The 18,651-nt window shown below is 38.0% G+C and overlaps 1 protein-coding gene across 9 annotated transcripts in view; it reads left to right on the top strand.

The window, feature by feature from the left end:
- The first annotated feature begins 9,961 nt into the window (after positions 1 to 9,961).
- Positions 9,962 to 18,651, top strand: part of LOC127414417 (regulator of microtubule dynamics protein 2-like) — a 44,762-nt gene continuing 36,072 nt past the window's right edge. For all 9 annotated transcript variants that reach the window (XR_007892792.1, XR_007892794.1, XR_007892793.1 and 6 more), the window contains exons 1-2: positions 9,962 to 10,005; positions 12,560 to 12,990. Coding sequence is in view for 6 of the 9 variants with exons in the window: in XM_051652431.1 (XP_051508391.1) it covers positions 12,569 to 12,990 (422 nt within the window). In the remaining 3 variants the exon portion in view is untranslated. The remainder of the gene's footprint in view (positions 10,006 to 12,559; positions 12,991 to 18,651) is intronic.

Genomic DNA, 18,651 nt, shown 5'->3' with positions numbered 1-18,651 from the left:
TGTTATCACCCTACAAACAGCGTGTATCTAAATGTCATGTGTATGAAACCATAATTTGGTACCAATGGAACATCTTGTTATTTGCTTAAAAGTGGGGATGTTGAACTTTGCACATGGATAGAAAGGCTTGTATCTTGGTCTGTTAATCTTACAAAAGAAAGACATTGTGCGCACTGACTGTTTAGTGGATACAAGTATTTTATGCAAAAATGGCAAGAGCTGGCTTAAAAAGCCAATTCCAATGTTGACTGGCTGCTACGCAATTTCCGGGAACTCAAGGTGCATTTTATTTATTTATAATGAGTGAAATTAATTGCATTGCACTAAAATTGGGCTCTGAGTCTGACACATTTTATATCGCAACAATACATGAAATGAGTCTTGTGTAGGACCTACAAATGGTGTAACGGGGCAGGAGATGAACTGTATCTGCCGTCTTTCAAAACCACCGTGGGAGATTGCAGTTATATAACGTATCCTGGATGACTTTATGTAAGAGAGTATTTATCTTGGTATCAGTCTTCCATTCATAGTGCAGGCGTCAGATGCTCAGATAGCTGTAGATCTTTATATATATAACCTCTGGACAGTTTCAGCACATGTGTTATGTGCATGTGACAAGCTGTTGCGTTGATGATGGTGAATAATCTGGAGATTTTGGCCTGATCAGAATGAGGTCTTGGGTGCATGACAGCTATCATCCAATCTTATTTGAAGCAGGACATTCTAGTGCCTTAAGTTGGTACAGTATGTCTACATGTGTTTATAGGCCAAGTGAATTCAGGTTGGTCTGGAACAATGCAGTGTTTTTGTGAAAGGAGGCACATACATGAAACTGCACGTAGCAATCGTAGCCATGCATGCAAGCTCTGCCTCGCACACCTTCATGTGGGCTACTGTGTTTAAATGTGCCGGTGCATGCTGGGCTTATGGGTGACTGCACGTTTTTCCACAAATAGCCCCTGTTTCATAAAGGAACACTCTGTTGAAGTAAGATGGTCTGTTGCATCCTCAGCACCTAAGAACGTATGCACTGATTTGACAGAAAGAGTTGGAAGTACATTGACAAAGATGCTCGATACATCCAAGAAGCACTTTAAAGGAATAGTTCACCCCAAATGAGCATTCTATCTATTTTTACTCACCCTCATGTCGTTCCAAATTTGTACACTTTCTTTTTTATATTTTTTTTATACTAATTTTAAAGGTCTTTAATAAGTTCTTTCCAATACAAAGATTCATAGCGGGGGAAAAAATGCCATAAAAATATTATAACTGTAGTCCATACAATTATACAACATGTGCGTTATATTCCAATTCTTCTGAAGCTGTATGGCAGCTTTGTGCAAGGATCTGACCAAACTTTACATTGTTATTCATTGATTATCTTCCCCTACAACACTGTAAATCTCAAATCTAATTTTTACTCCACATATTCAAACTGGTGTGTCACATTTGTTTATAACGCACAAAAGAAACAATGGCAGCTTCATACTTGGTGCAACTGGGCAACACACCATTTTTAAATCTGAATCTAATGAAGGTAAATAATTACAGAACTTTCATTATTGGGTGAATACTCTCCTTCTAAGAGGCTTCTCTATGAAAATGTTCTTTTGAATGGTTCTTAGGGTGCTTTTACACTAGTACTTTTGGTGTGCACCAAAAGAGCTAGAGTGAAAGCACCTGTTGTTCTATAATTATCCCTTTGAAAACACTGCTGTTGAGGATGCTTTCTGATCATGTAAGCAGAGAGGAAAGATTCTTCCAGTGATAAGAAGCCTGAATCGATGTTACTGTACAGCAGACAGATAATGGTGGCATTTGTTGGTTTGTTTTTGTATGTTTGCATTGTATCTCAACATGTTTAACTATATAGCCAATGTTGCCTCACACAAGTCGTTCATTTTTTAATGCGGCGCCGCGCGCACGGTTCGCTCAGTTACAAAAAAAGCGATGCACACTGTCGCGCGAATTGGGGTCTAGCTAGCGAAGTCAAAGCGCACTTCCGCCAACGCCGCGATGACGTCATTTTTGTGTCGCGCAACCTCGCGAACGCGGCGAGTATAAACCAGGCTTAATACAATGAGCAACTATTATCAGCGCGAGAGAGAATTTGCACTGCGTTTACAGATAATTGTACTACATTAAACTGAGTATAATGCTGAATATGATGTATAATAATTATAAATGTCCTGATATTTGATGGTCCTCCTGATAATGCCAGATTTCACCAGTAAATTTATACCATGGCAAACATTATTTTACTGGATAAATATTCACATAGTTTTGAAAAGAATAGTTTAGAAACATGTAATCAGTGACAATACTATTTTAAAGCTTACAATATTAATTTAAAATACTTAAAATATATGTAATCAGTGACAGTGTACAGTACAAGCAGATGTATCTAACATAATTATGTATTTTTCAACTGGGCAGAATTATTAATATTTCTATTCTGGTGTCACCATTGCCCTCTGCTGGGCAGATTTTAGTCCCACTCCATCCCCGATGTATTTTACTCTTTAAGAACAGTACTTTTTGTTAAGTTTTACAGGTAAAGGAAAGGAACTGTTTTACATATGTCCTGAAAGTAATAATAATAATAATAAATTAACTTTTAATGATTCAGACTTTGTTCAAAGTTTTGTGAGAGTATAGAATCATGAATTCAGTACTGTAAATTTAACCAAATCTGTACGCCCTTTATCATTTCTGTTTTTTTTAAATCAAATTTTAACAAAATACAGGGAATCACTTTTTCATCCGATTAATTGATTAATCGATTATCAAAATAATCGTTAGTTGCAGCTCTACATTTTAAATAAGGTTCCATTTGTTAACATTAGTTAACATGTACTAACAATGAACAATACTTCATTTGTTAAGTTGTTAATTTTAGTTAATGCTAATTTCAGAATATACTAATATTTTTTTTTTTAATCAAAATTAGCATTTGTTAACATTAGTTAATGCACTATGAACTAACAATGAACAAACATTTTTTATTAACTAACATTAACAAAGGTGAATAAATTCTGTAAAAAAATATAGTTCATTGTCAGTTCATGTTAACTAATGTTGTTAACTAATGTTAACAAATGGAACCTTATTTTAATGAGCTCATATTATGCTCATTTACAGGTTCATAATTTTATTTTGGGTGTCTGCTAGAATAGGTTCACATGCTTTAATGTTCAAAAACACATTATGTTTCTCATAATGTACATTGCTGCAGCCCCTCTTTTCACCCTCTGTCTGAAACACTCTGTTGTAGCTCCTGTCTCTTTAAAGCCCCCCTTTCTGAAAAGCCCAGTCTGCTCTGATTGGTCAGCTGCCCCAGTCTGTTATGATTGGTCAACCACTTAGAGTGTGTGTTGGAAATGTAACACCTCTTACCATATGGGAATTCTTAACTACCTGTTGTTGTCAAGGGCCACACATACACTCCCATCTACATTGATGGGGACGAAGTGGAGCGTGTGACTAGCTTCAAGTTCCTGGGTGTCCACATCTCTGAAGATCTTTCCTGGACCTACAACACCTCCACTCTGATCAAGCACCTTTACTTCCTTAGGAAGCTAAGGAAAGCTCATCTGTCCCCCCACATCCTGCTGAACTTTTACCATTGCACTATTGAAAGTATACTAACAAACTGCATCACAGTGTGGTATGGCAACTGCACTGTCTCAGACCAGAAGGCCCTCCAGCGGGTGGTGAAAACTGCCCAATACATCACTGGTGTTCAGCTACCCTCCATCAAAGACATTCACCACAAACGCTGCCTAAGGAGGGTGAGAAGCATTATCAAAGACACCTCTCATCCCAACCATGGTCTGTTTACCCCTCTCCCATCTGGGAGACGCTATAGGAGTCTTCGCTGTTGCACCAGCAGACTCAGAAACAGTTTCTTTCCCTCAGCTGTCAGCCTACTGAACTCTAAACTCAGGCACTGAACACTACATCCCACTCGGACCACATACTTTTTTTTTGCACATTCCCTTGCACACGTTTTGCACATAATTTCTACCTCTTGATGCCACTTGCACTGTTATGGTCACCGGCCATATATACAGTATATATTTACATATTTATGCTTAATTCTGTACAATGCACCTTCAGTGCTTATACTTTTTCATTTGCACCTTGTACTGTATTCATAGACATTTGCATTGAGATGGTCTCTGCTTCTCTACCTCATAACTTTGCACTCCATAAAAATCTTTATTGTATATACTCATATATATATATATACATATTGCTATTTGCACTTCTGGTTAGATGCTAACTGCATTTCATTGGCTCTGTACCTGTACTCCGCACAATGACAATAAAGTTGAATGTAATGTAATCTAATCTTGTTGGAGTAAAATATGCATGACTATTAACTGTAAAAGAACATGGGGCCCTCACAGACCTGAAGCAAGTCTGATTAGGCAGGGAATTAGTACAGAATATACAGAACATGCAAATAGCCACTTACATAAAAGAGCTTCAGTCATTAATATCAAGAGGTTCAATCATTAATATGACATACGTTTTTTATTTGAACACAATACATTTTTTCCAATGATTTCAGGTCTGAGCTTCATTAACATAAGTGTTCGTCAGGCGGAGGGAAATGAATCGTGCATTAGTGGATGTGTCTATGTTTCGAAGGCTGCGTCCTCCTGAGGTCGCATACGTCATCGAGGCTGTCTCGTTTCAGAAAAGCGAGTAGGACACTCCGAATGCAGCCTTCGAATGCGACCTTCTTTCATGGGAATTCGGAGAATGCATGAAGTGTATTCTTCGTGGGTACTCACAACCCACAATTCTTTGCTTCAATGGAAATGAATATCATTGGTCTGAAAAAATGACACCAATTTGCACGGAAATATGATGTTCAAATGCAATTAATGTTAATTCCCAAGTTGAAGTACCTCAGTAGATGGGTGCAGAGTATATAATATGTATAATTATAGTAATATATAATTAAAATATAGTATTATAGACTAAAAGTACACCTGTAAAATTTTCTTTTCTCTCTACATCATTATAACTCTCCTAAAATATAACTCATACATTTCCTTCCAAAGGGACTTTGCTCCTTTGTCACTCAAAGCGCTCGCGCTTGTTAAAGACTGGCATGCTGTCATAGCAACCATGATAAGTACTGTTTCCGTTTGTCCAGCGTTGGCTGTCTTGTTTAAACGAGGCTTGTTTAAAGGAGGGCGCTCAGTACCGCTGCCTTCAAAGGACACGTCCTAGCTAGCACGCAGCCTTCGAAACGAGACACAGCTAGTGTCTCTCAGTGGGAGGTCGTTAATCACTTGACCGTCGGGACTCCTTTCTGAGTTAATGATTCCAGCAATGGAAAAGCACATTAAAACTGTTAGAAAAAATATTTTTGTCTCCGAGTTTCTTCTTTTACTGAAGAACAGATAAGACGTCAAGCTGATCTGAATGTTTTCATCGAACTCAGCTGCAAATCATCACAAACGCTGATTGCTGTCCATAGTGATTCTGTCACATGCATTTTTCCTACACTAAAAGGACATCAGAGCGGAGCCACAACAATCAGTTTTTATTGAGCTTCTTTACTCACTGAAAGCTGCATATGGACATACGCATTCTATGGCAAGCCTCGAGTAGATAAATTAACAATCACACACATTTCTCAAGGTCTGTTACTCCACAAATTTGACACCTGGCTCATTTGGAGCATTTGTTTCAGAACCTGGTCAGTTTTTTCCCTTGGTTCGGTTCATATAGGCATATATGAACATGGAAATCGCACTCTGATAAGCACCAAAACAATTGGCCAGTGAGCTGGACGAGTTACTGTACGCGTTTACATGCACATTCTTACGCCAGTTATGCTTAATAAGCCGACAATGAGTGTGGTCATGTAAATGCATTGAACAGTAGGTCCATTTATTTTTCCTAAAATGTTAAAACAGCACTTTTAAACCTTAGGTTTAGAGAGGGTGGAACAATGGTCAGAAATAAAAGCTTTACTGACATTGTAAGAATAATAAAAGTGATACAACCCATTTAAGACTAACTGATATGCAGTGGATTAACTTTTAGTGCAATGAGTTTTTATTAAATACAAGGATGCAACAAGCCAGTCAGAACAGCTCTGAAAGCCCTATCATAGTTAAAATTTAATCAGATATACTTGTGTTTATGGACTACAGGGAAACACATTTTCAGCACAGCTCCACAGCAGTGAAAGTGAGCTGGTGACTTGCGGGGAACCGGCTGACCAGGAAGAGGAGGTGTCTTGAGTGGAGCCAGCGGAGGAGGAAGGGCACTGGAGAGAACCAGAGTGTCCATTAAGCTGGCTGGAACCAGTGGAGAATGAAAGTTAGTCAGGGTGGGAACCAGGGTGGGGAGCAAGTCCAGGTATTAACTTGGCGAGAGCTGGCTCAAAGGCAGTCAAGACTACAGGCACTGGCTCTGGGACGGTTGAGGCCACAGGCACTGGCTCTGGGACGGTCGAAGCTACAAGCACTGGCCCTGGGACGGTCATTGACCGAGGCAGGCGTGGGCGCTGGCTCATTAAGTGAGGCAGGCATGGGCGCTGGCTCGTTGACCGAGGCAGGCTTGGAGTGAGGAGCCGAGGAAGGCTTGGAGGGAGGAGCCGTGGAAGGCTGGAGGGCATCCACTGTGGGAGGAGATACAAAGTCCTCATCCACCACTCCCACAGTGAAAGGTGAGCTGCTGAGCTGCAGAGCCACCTCCACATAGTCGAGCAGCATCCAGTGAGGATCCGCCGGAGGCATTAGCTCCTTTAGTGCACTATTCAGACCAGCTCTAAAGTAAATCACCGGAGAGTGGTCTTCATAGTGCACCAAATTCGCCAGGTGGAGAAACTCACGTACATGATCCTCAACTGGATGGTCCCTTTGCTCGAGGAGAAGGATGCTTACTGCAGGTGGTAGATGCATTTAGTTCGGTCAGTCCTTCTGTAACATTGGGTACTTGGAGTGGAAGAGAGGAGACGCAGAAGTAATCTTTCAAACTTTTAATTGGAGATGCTGGAGTGGAAGAGTATGCTATCTAATAAAAGAACTATGAGAATTATAATGTATATAATACTATATTTCTATAGTGCATAGAAATTTGTCTAGCTCAAAGATTTATCATCGTGAGTGCAATCTCTGTTAAATTATTTTTAAAAATTCTCACTCAGAACTAATGAAGGACTGGGAAAGTCATGGGAATTCATTGCTCAAAAGGAGTGTTTTTTTTTTTTTTTTTTTACATGATAATATGGTAATACAGTGATAGTACCTTCTTTTTGGAAATGGTACTACGGGTATGTCTTTACTTTTTGGACTAGTACCATGGTAGCACCTTTGTTTTCTCTGAAGTAGGGTAAGATGGGGGTAAGATGCCCCCCTTAAGAACAATGTTCATTTACTTTTAAATTGTAACACATATATACACACTTTTAGCATGTACAGGATGATGATGCATCATTCAACATATTATCAAGGGAAATAAATAGAAACATTTGCTAATTTTGTTATCATAGCACCAAACAAAAAATTATATATATAAAAAAAAAAAAGTGGCCATCTTACCCCACTGGGCAAGATGACCTTCCACCCGGGGCAAGCAGCCCCCCCAGGGTAAACTAGGGTCCCAGGTGTCATCCGATTTTCACAGAATGTATAAAATACATCTGATATCATTCTTAGTAATGTATTTTTGAAATTTAAAGTATAAAATCAAATTTTTTATGTAATTGTTTATTTTCACAATTTAGTTGAATAATTTAATAACTGAATAATGACAGGCAAATCAAATAACTGAATCCTAGTCAAAGAGAGTCATCTGAAAGATAAATTTATTCTATGAATTATATACTGTGCAGGCCTATGAATATATATACATATAAAGACACCCATAATTTTAATTGAAGACATGTCATAATAGCAATACTATGTATATAGATTGAATTCCACTCAATTAGCCTATTAGGTTATAAGGAAAGAAGATGTTTGAAATGTACATCTAATGCATGGATGGAAGTATTTAACAAAAAACCCATGTTAATAATTATTAAATTGAATAATAATGACATCAGACAGAACCTTCTGCCCCAATCTTGAGTGGAAAGTGGGGTGGGGGCATCTTATGCCAACAGTCTAACTTTACCTTGTCACTTGAAAATAAAAGCAATATTTATTTACTCCAAAAATCAAAATACTTTACTGTGTCCACAGATCCTCCCCCATTAACAAATAGACATAAAAACTTTTAATATCCAACATAATAGAATGTCACAGATCATTATTTTCCAATGACAAAATATTAGATAATTTAACATCAAAACAGTTTGGATGGAATAAATCTCACAAATGTTGATATTCAGATGAAATATCAAGATTAAGAGGAGCACAGACATTCAATAAAGGTGTTGAGATGAGATTTAGTGCCATCTATTGACATCTACCATTGTATATGTCAAAGTGCCATGGCATTACCATCTGATAACATCATTGTACCACCACAATCCTTTTGTAAGGTAAAAGAAATGGAAAATAGCATTCAGTGTAAAGCTCTCTCAGGTAGGTCCTTCAAGGTAGCCTGGAGAGGTGAGGTATCCAAGCCACATCAGCTACTTACTGGGGTACCTCAGGGATCAGTGCTTGGGCCACTTCTCTTCTCTATATACACAACATAACTGGGACCCATCATTCAGGCACATGGTTTCTCTTACCACTGCTACGCTGATGACACACACCTCTACTTGTCTTTCCAGCCCAACTACACCACAGTGACTGCTCAAATTTCTGCCTGCCTGGCAGACATCTCGGCCTGGATGAAGGAGCACCAACTGCAACTCAACCCAGCCAAGACTGAACTCCTTGTCTTTCCAGCCAACCCTGCTGTTGAACACAACATCATTGTGCAGCTGGGTGCAGCTACAGTAACACCTTCCAAATCAGTCAGAAATCTAGGGGTAACCATTGACAACAGACTAAATTTCAAAGACCACATTTCAAAGACCGCAAGATCATGTAGATGTACACTCTACAATATCAGGAAGATAAGACCCTTCCTCTCTGAACATGCCACACAACTTCTTGTTCAGTCACTTGTCATAACTAGACTGGGCTACTGTAACGCTCTCATTGCAAGACTCCCTGCATGTGCAATTAGACCCCTGCAAATGATCCAGAATACAGCAGCACGTCTGGTCTTTAATGAACCAAAGATAGCACATGTTACACCACTCCTTGTCTCTCTCCACTGGCTGTCGGTTGATGTACGTATCAAATTCAAGGCTCTGATGCTGGCATACAAGAACAGTCACTGGGTCTGCTCCAGCATACCTAAAATCATGTCTGCAGAGCTACGCGCCCACTAGAAGCGGTCGGCTGAGGAACGTCGCCTTGTTGTACCAACACAAAGAGGCACCAAAACACTTTCCCAGACTTTCAGCTTCATCATACCACGTTGGTGGAACGACCTTCCCAGCTCCATCCGTGAAGCTGACTCACTCTCTGTCTTCAAAAAACGACTAAAACACATCTTTTCCATTAGCACTTAACCAGTCATTAAAAAAAAAAAAAAAAAAACCTGTTGCACTTTATTCTGTTTTGAATACTATTATGATGCTAGTGAAACTTTGTAATACAGCACTTTTCATACCAATGTCTCCTTAAGATGATTCGCTTATGTTTTCCTCTTTTGTAAGTCGCTTTGGATAAAAGCGTCTGCCAAATGAATAAATGTAAATGTAAATGTAAAGCTAACTTCATTTCTCGTACCATGCGGACAAATTATTTCGTTTTTGTTAGATAATCATTTGATCATCATATCGCAATATCCTCCCGATATCAAACATCTTTCGTTGTTATTGAATTCGTCGTTATATATTTTGTTGTTATTTATTTATTTCATTGTTATTTCAACATCAGGGCGGAACCATCAGTATCCAGTACTTGAGCGACACGGACTGTTTTTCCAGACGCACCGCTGCGCTCAGGATTGCTTGTGCAGGTGATCAGTGCTGTTTTATGATATTATTGCTGCTTTATGCTTTTGTGAGATTATTGGTAGTGCGACCTGTTTTTTAGTGCTTTTAGAAGGTTATTCACCTCTGTGGCACGTGTACATAAAGGTAGCTCTCATGGTGCCTGTAAAGACCTTGACAGTTGATGCATATGAACACTGCTGCTATTTAAAATAAGTTTTGTACATTATAATTTAACCTCTGAGTGAATTGAGACCCTGTTTGGATGAAGAATGATATTGTGTTTTATCTTGATCGCCATAATCTTGTGTTAGCCCATACATATGATGTCTGCTCTTATGTGAAAATAAAGTGCAACTTAACTGGGTTATTTGAAGTATGAGTTGACTGTTAATTTTGTAAGTACACAAGTGGTTATTCCTGTTATGCAGCTCATGTACATGTGCTTGTGGAGTAACTTATGGAAGTATTTCTAAAAGAGTATAACATAATTTCAGAAATATGATCAGGTCAAGCTAAGTCACGTATTATTTATGATAATTTACATCATGTGTAATTGGTTGAAACAGAGCAAGATGCAAACAGAACTAAAGTTGGCCATTGCTTTCTTGGGATTAGCATTGAGAGCTAGCTTTAATGCAGATGTCAACTTTAAGTTTGATGTTTGATATTATCATATCGATTTCTGTAATTTTATCAAACAGGATAGAATGTTTTAGAGTGAGCCAAAATAAATACCATAAAATATTTCACAATCCATAAAATTGCTAGGCTAATACTTAGAAATACTGAATTTTCTGCTGTTGTTTTCCCACCATAATAGGGTCACTTTCTGGAGAAAGATGTCAGTACCGAAATGGCTTTTGATAATTAAAAGGATATTACAAAGGCTAATAACAGTAGAGAGCGGGGCACAAACTAAAACGTTTTGGTTTTCTTAGTTTGTGTAAATGCACTTGGGGTTCAATGTTTTTTCTTTTCTTTTTTTCACATTAATTTCACACGTCTGGTACACATACACTGGCGGCCAAAAGTTTGGAATAATGTACAGATTTTGCTGTTTCGGAAGGAAATTGGTACTTTAATTCACCAAAGTGGCATTCAACTGATCACAAAGTATAGTCAGGACATTACTGATGTAAAAAACAGCACCATCACTATTTGAAAAAAGTCATTTTTGATCAAATCTAGACAGGCCCCATTTCCAGCAGCCATCACTCCAACACCTTATCCTTGAGTAATCATGATAAATTGCTAATTTGGTACTAGAAAATCACTTGCCATTATATCAAACAAAGTTGAAAGCTATTTGGTTCATTAAATTAAACTTAACATTGTCTTTGTGTTTGTTTTTGAGTTGCTACGGTATGCAATAGACTGTCATGTCTTAAGTTCAATATTAGGTCAAAAATGATTTCATAAAAAGGTGTTATAAAACTACAGTCTTCAAAGACAAAGGACAACTGGCTCTAACAAGGACAGAAAGAGGTGTGGAAGGCCCAGATGTACAACTAAACAAGAGGATAAGTACATCAGAGTCTCTAGTTTGATAAATAGACACCTCACATGTCCTCAGTTGACAGCTTCATTGAATTCTACCCGCTCAACACTAGTTTAATGTACAACAGTGAGGAGAAGACTCAGGGGTGCAGGCCTTATGGGAAGAATTTCAAAGAAAAAGCCACTTTTGAAACAGAAAAACAAAAAGAAAAGGTTAGAGTGGGCAAAGAAACACAGACATTGGACAACAGATAATTGGAAAAGAGTGCTATGGATCTTAACCCCATTGAGCTTTTGTGGGATCAGCTAGACTGTAAGGTGCGTGAGAAGAGCCCGACAAGACAGCCACATCTATGGCAAGTGCTACAGGAAGCGTGGGGTGAAATGTCACCTGAGCATCTGGACAAACTGACTGCTAGAATGCCAAGGATCTGCAAAGCTGTCATTGCTGCATGTGGAGGATTTTTTGATGAGAACTCTTTGAAGTAGTTTCAAATTGTAATAGTCATTTTCATGTTATTAATGTCTTGACTATACATTGTGATCAGTTGAATGCCACTTTGGTGAATAAAAGTACCAATTTCTTTCCATAAGAGCAAAATCTGTACATTATTCCAAACTTTTGGCTGCCAGTATGTGGTCTTGTTTCATGAATACAGTGTATACCTTTTTTGCTGTCTACCTCGAAAAAAGGAAAGTGAAATGTTACAACGTGCCCCATAGGCGGGGTGCGTTGTAACAGGTGAGGGGCACATTGTAACATGACCATTTTACAGCTTTTCAATCTGAGTTTGCATTGAATTTGTCAATCTGTCTGAGGTAGATTTGGGGGACTTTATCACATGAATTTAAAAAAAATAATTAATTGTGTTAAGTTTGCAGCCCTATTTTGTAACATGTTTACATAAGAAATGTTAATTTACATTTTTTTGCCAACTACCAATGTTATATTCTAGGCGTGAAAATAGCTGGCACTTATGGTCATTTGGCAATTGTTAGCATTTTGTTTATCTTATGTAACCTATTTCCAATAGATGTGAGGTTGCTAATTAACATGTTTTTGTTTTCTTCTCTCTGCAGTTGTTCAGAATGGCTCAAGTGGACAGCAGGGCTCTGGCTTTGGGCGTTCTGGCCGGGGCTGCAGGGATCAGCCTGGCGATTGTCTTCTTCCACAAATCTGGAGCCGGTGGTGGCCGAGTCCTGCAGCTGAGCCGTACCTCGGATCACACGGGAGGTAGTGTGGTTCTGCACTCAGGCCAGGCAGAAGTCTTGGATCGGTTGGGCACTCTGATCCAATGTGTTTCTGAACTCAAGGAGGAAGTGAAAGCCCTGAAGGATGCTCTTCCACACCTGCAGGACAACATCAGGGATCAGCTGAGGGGCCGGTGTGGGGAAGATATTGGCGCTCGCAAGGCGAGTCCCCTACATAGGACTCCCACCAGGAGGAAAAGAGCAGGTGCCCCAATGAGGAGTGAAGGACAAAGTTCAGAAGAGGCAGAGAGTGAAGGAGGGTGAGTTTACCACTGAATGATGGGTGTTTAATTAAGAGTATTTGAATTCAACTGGAATTTTAAAAATATGTAATAAAGACTTGGTTATTAATAAGGGAAGAAATTATTTTCCTGTGTTCTCCTTCGATATCCCACCCCCTTTTTTTGTAGGAATAGTTAGCCAAAAAACAAAGAAACAAACATACAGACATAAATTCATAAATACATGAAATAACCTCGTGTGTCCTGCGGTTTACACATGTTTTTCAGCGAAGAGTTATGTGGAACAGATGATGGGTTTTCGGTCACCTGTTTAGTCATGCTGTCAACTTTTGGGCCATGTGTAATGTTTTCACAAGCAAGATGATTTAGTCACTGAGTTAAAGATTTGATTGTTGGCTGAATGTAATAAACATATGATTTCCTGAGGGACACCTTGCTATTAAATCGGTTGTGACATGTAGCCTAATATACATTAGGCAGATATTAAGTCTGATCAGTGAATTAATAATGTGGATATAAACATGAAAATAGACAACCCAAACAAGACCAACACTGACTAATACACAAAGCACAGAAAGAAAATACTTGTACAGTCCAGAAATGAGACATGTAACAGGTGTTTTGTGGATGATTTGAAGTAGACTGTTTTAAATGTCATCTTCGAGCTGATTACGATAATAATAGCCATTGTTATTTTGCTTCTTTTCATATCAGATGCCGTTAGCATGTCGTATTAATGTTTACGTTTTGAAACATTACCTAGCTGTTAAATGTTCTTGCAATTAGAATACTGAGCAGCTCAGATTTCCAGCCACATGTATAACCGGGGTATATCTAAAGGCAAACAAATTTGAGAAAAACACTCTTTTTTTTAACTGTGGGAACAGTACTACCGCTCTGTGCCTTTACGAGAGCTCATGCACATGAAACAGTATCTAATCTGCATGGAGAGAGATGATGAGAGAGAAGCACGGAGAGACATGGATTTACAGTCCTGTTGAAAGAAACTATTGATTTCTTGTTTTCTTATGTGTGGATTAATAATGATCATAATTATCACATTATGTAAAAACTAAACAATTTGGGTATTTCCCAGACTGTGAACATGGAATATGCAGGGATCATTAAAATGTTGCATAAGACATGCAATCCCGCTCCGAAATTCATGAAGTCAATTTTCAACACATTAGTAATAGATGCTCGTATCCTTCTCCATATACTGCAAGTGTGCTTAATTAGGAATATGCCTCCACAATCAGTTTTCAGAAGTTTTGTTTTTTCATTGTGTTTCCTATTTTATTTTGAGCGATCGGGATGTGTGTTTAAAGGTAAATGTTGGTTTAAAGAAGAATATTGATTCAACCACAAAGTGTGGTCCTGGAAATTCTTGGGTATCAAAGCAGTTTCGAAAGTCAAATGTCATGGTTTGCCTGGTTAGCGTGGACGGTTAGCTCCTGCTGATAGATGCTGTGACTACACCATCTGGGGGCAAAAAGCATCTTTCTCTATTCAAATGTAGCAGTATAGTCTGAAGAAATATTTTTTTCTTCAACTTTGGGCAGTCCCAGGGGTTGCTTTTTATTTACAAACCGATTTCAACTGTTTGTTATATGAAAGTCACATTTAAAACTGACTTGAAAACGTTTTACCATGCCTTCATAATTGATTTTTAAGTACTTTTCAGATGCCTTTATGCTTATGATTATTACAAATTTGACTGTTTTTGCTTTGTCTCAGACCCAGGCTTTCAATATTAAACAATGAAATCTAGTATAAAAGACTTTCAATGTGCACAGTGCTAAAAGTGCCCAAAGTTTAAGAAACACCCTTAAACCGCTGGAAATTGTTGAGTGTCCAGCCAAAAATATCTATTGTGGTTACTGTTTAATAAAATCACTCATACTGTGATATAAGATTTTGGTTATATTGTCTACCACTAGTCTGCATAAATTATCCGGTAACACTTTACAATAAGGTTCTATTCGTTATTATTAGTTAATGCATTAGGTATCATGAACTAACAATGAACAATATATTTGTTACATGATTTAGTAATCTTTGTTAATGTTAGTTAATAAAAATAGAATTGTTCATTGTTAGTTCATAGTGCATTAACTAATGTTAACTAATACAACTTTTCATTTTAAAACTGTATTAGTATATGTTGGAATTAACATTAACTAAGATTAATAAATGTTTAATAAGTATTGTTCATTGTTAGTTCATGTTAACTAATGTTGTTAACTAATGTTAACAAATGGAACCTTATTGTAAAGTGTTACCAATTATCCATGAATCAGGGATAGAGCAGGATAATATCTGTGAGTAAACGCTTTTGAAAGATTGAATTGTTTTGGAGGAAATTTTCAAATCATTTATCGTCTGTATAGAGGAGGTGAACACCACTGCCTGCAGTCATTCATTTTAATGATTGTTCATTAAATTGAGCGCTAAGCACTTACAAGTCCATTCCAGTGTCACTGAATTCTGCACCTGAAGCAATTTAGAATACATCTGTTTTGTTTTTCATAGAGTCTCTGATTTTTAACCCTTTGTTCTTGTTTTTTTAAAAGTTATTCCTTTAAGCACCTTGCAGCTCTGCAAAATTATTTGATATTTTAGGCATTTGGCTTCTATTGCTTTCCCCCTAGATACTTTAGGTACTCTTAAAGGAACAGTTCACCCAAACAAGAAAATTCTGTCTTGATTCTTGCACCATTATTTTGTTCAAAACTCATATGACTTCCTTTATTCTGTGAAACACAAAAGAAGATTTGGGGTAAATTGTTAGACTCAAGCATTTTAATTGTATGGAAAAAGATGGAATGAAAGGATATTATTTCAAAAATATACCTTTTGTGTTCCATAGAAAAAAGAAAAGTCATACGGTTTACAACAACATGAGGGTGAGTAAATAATGACAGAATTTTCATTTTGGGGTGAGCTGTTCCAGAAACACCACAATGCGGCGACTGAGAGCAGAACGATTCAGCAGCACGTGTAGATTGGTCCTGGAGCCGCACAGGACTCAAAGAGCTCTTCTTCTGTCAAAATAGTTTCATCCTTTATGTCTCGTTTTAAAGCAGCGGCCCGATCAGTCTTAAGTAGTGACTACTGAGTTATATCTGCTTAATTTTTACCGCCTCATGTAGGAACTTGTGTTTTCTGTCACCGTTCCCATAGCAGTGGAGCATAATCATGCCACAGCTCGCTTAAGTCTGTAAAGGATGTTAAAACTTGAGTGTTTAAAGTAATACCTTTTATTAAGTTTGATTGCTGTAGATTTAGAAAAAGACAGTTATTGTTTATATAGAGGTAGACAGGTCAGATCACTGAATGAATGCTGTCTAAAGAACTTAAGACACTTGCAAGAAGCTCTGTTCTGCTAGATGGACTGTGACGTTTATTTGCGTGTCTGTGCAGTATTGATTGTTTTTAAAGATGCAGACAGTACATCATTGTGTAGATTGTGAAATATAATATGTGCACACTCATTGAGGCGTGACATACAGATACTTATGGCTATGACAAGAAACTTCCTTTTATTTTACTCTCTTTTCAATAATTGTTTACAGTGCAGCACTGTTTTGATATTCCTCAAGCATTCTGGCCAGGGTTTGTTCTAAACCCCTAACCCCTTATCACTTAATGTACAGATTCAAACTTTTAAGTAAATAATTTAAGCTTTAGGTGCTGTTATTAAAGTTATTTCATTTTGACGAAAGATTACGAAGACGACCGTTGTTTTTCTTTGGAATAACATTTACCTTTGAATCATGCACAATAACACCAGGAATGTGTGTTAAGTCTGTTTAAATTTTTTGTTGACTTTAAATCTAAAGTGTGTAATTTCAGTGCCACTAGGGTCACCAGATGCAAAAACGAGGACCGATTTCAGGCAGATTCCAAAATACTCTCTCAGTCTTCCATTAGTTATACAAACAGATGGTCCCGCCCCATACTCACACCATTGGTCGAGCCAGTGTTGCTGTGTTGGGCTGGATGGGCCGCTCAAACAACTTTTGATAAAATGTTTTAATAGTGCCAAGCCAAAGATTTCACTTTTAGGTGAAATCGACCTACAAATGGCTTGCTTATAGTTTTCTCTGTATATTAAGCTGGCATATGAGAAATTAAGAAGAAAACACTGTAAAAACACACATATCGGCTTTAAGGTTGAAAATATAACCACCTGATTCATGCTGTTGTTATTTGTGATCCTGCCCTACGGCAGCCAACAGTTGGCATTCGCTGTCTGCCCCACTCACTGATAATGCCAGCTGAGGGACGGAGAGAGTTAATGTTCTTCTCTAAGTGTAGCCTATGTATAAAAGTGCTTACACATCAACCTTGAGGAGGCCCTAAGGATCAAGCTCTCACCTCCTTTGAGCTCTAGGGATTGGTACCATTGTACAGAAATAAAGAATTTCCTCCAGTTCCAGGACTCCATGGGGTTGCTGTTGAAGTCATTTGAATGTGTGCCTGCACAGCCACAAACTGTTGCGATGGCAACCAAGTTCCCCCTGAACCAATCTCTGTTTGAAAGTGCCTGAGATTTGTCATGCATATTAAAGGTTAGAGGCTGGAGTTTTAATCAGTTCTGTTTGAAAATGTACCCGGACAGTGGATATTTGCACCACAGCAACAGCACAAACTTTCACTGCTTCTCTTTAGTGTCTTTCTAAACAGAATGTGTTTTTATTATTTTATTTTACAGGCCAAATATAACTTTGTGCACACTGAAAGTACCTAGTCTCATAGAATGAACATTACTATAACTACATTTTTGCAAAAAGACTTTTACGTGTCGTGTTCTACATTTCATTACAGTTTCCTGGTGAAGTTAACACTAGAGGCGCTAAAACATTTTGTTTTATTCATTTTCACAAAAATCACAAGTACAATGGCTGATTATGACTTTATAAACACTTATTTTTCTCACTATTACTCACACTGCTATGTTATGATATCAAAACACTTTTTATATAATTCATCATTTGAAAAATGAAACATTTTAATGCTTGTATTACAGACCTACTTTCATTTAAACACTTATTCCAGCATGGTAAGCTTCTGCAGTAGCTCACCTCATAGAGTGTTGGACTTTGAACTTGGAATTCTGTGGTTCGAGCCCAGCCTAACATGCTGACACGTCAAACGAAAATGTCATAGAAGTGACATGAAATGATGTGGTTGCTTCAGAAAATGTGCTTTTCATTTTGCATTTTGTTTTTGGACACTATCGCTTAGGTTTAGGTGTTGGTTTAGGGTAAAGATGTCTGTTTTGTGTTTACCTTTCATTTGATTTTAGATCACTTTGCAAAGTTTTAGGTTATGGAGGTACGTTTTACTCATTAAAACATCCATCTAATATTCACCTTAAACCTTGTCTGATTACAACACCAGTTCACTTGCTTTTGGTGCCCCCCACTGGACATTTCACTTGGAAACTGCAGCGAAACGTAATAAGGCACGTAATAAGAGCATGGTGCAAGCAGTGGGAAGATATCAGCAAGAATCAAAAGTTTATTTCCTAGGGAACCCACCAACTGATAATATTTATAACTTGAATGCACTGTCGCTTTGGATAAAAGCATTTGCCAATGCATAAATGTAAATGCATGAATTTGTGGCAGTAAGGTCCGGTCAGCACTCCAGCTGTACAGGCAATGCACCTCG

The sequence above is a fragment of the Myxocyprinus asiaticus genome, chromosome 23 (genome assembly GCF_019703515.2).
Source record: "Myxocyprinus asiaticus isolate MX2 ecotype Aquarium Trade chromosome 23, UBuf_Myxa_2, whole genome shotgun sequence".
Classification (NCBI taxonomy): Eukaryota; Metazoa; Chordata; class Actinopteri; order Cypriniformes; family Catostomidae; genus Myxocyprinus; species Myxocyprinus asiaticus.
Note: the sequence above shows the minus strand (reverse complement) of the source record. Positions and strands in the feature narration are given on the sequence as shown.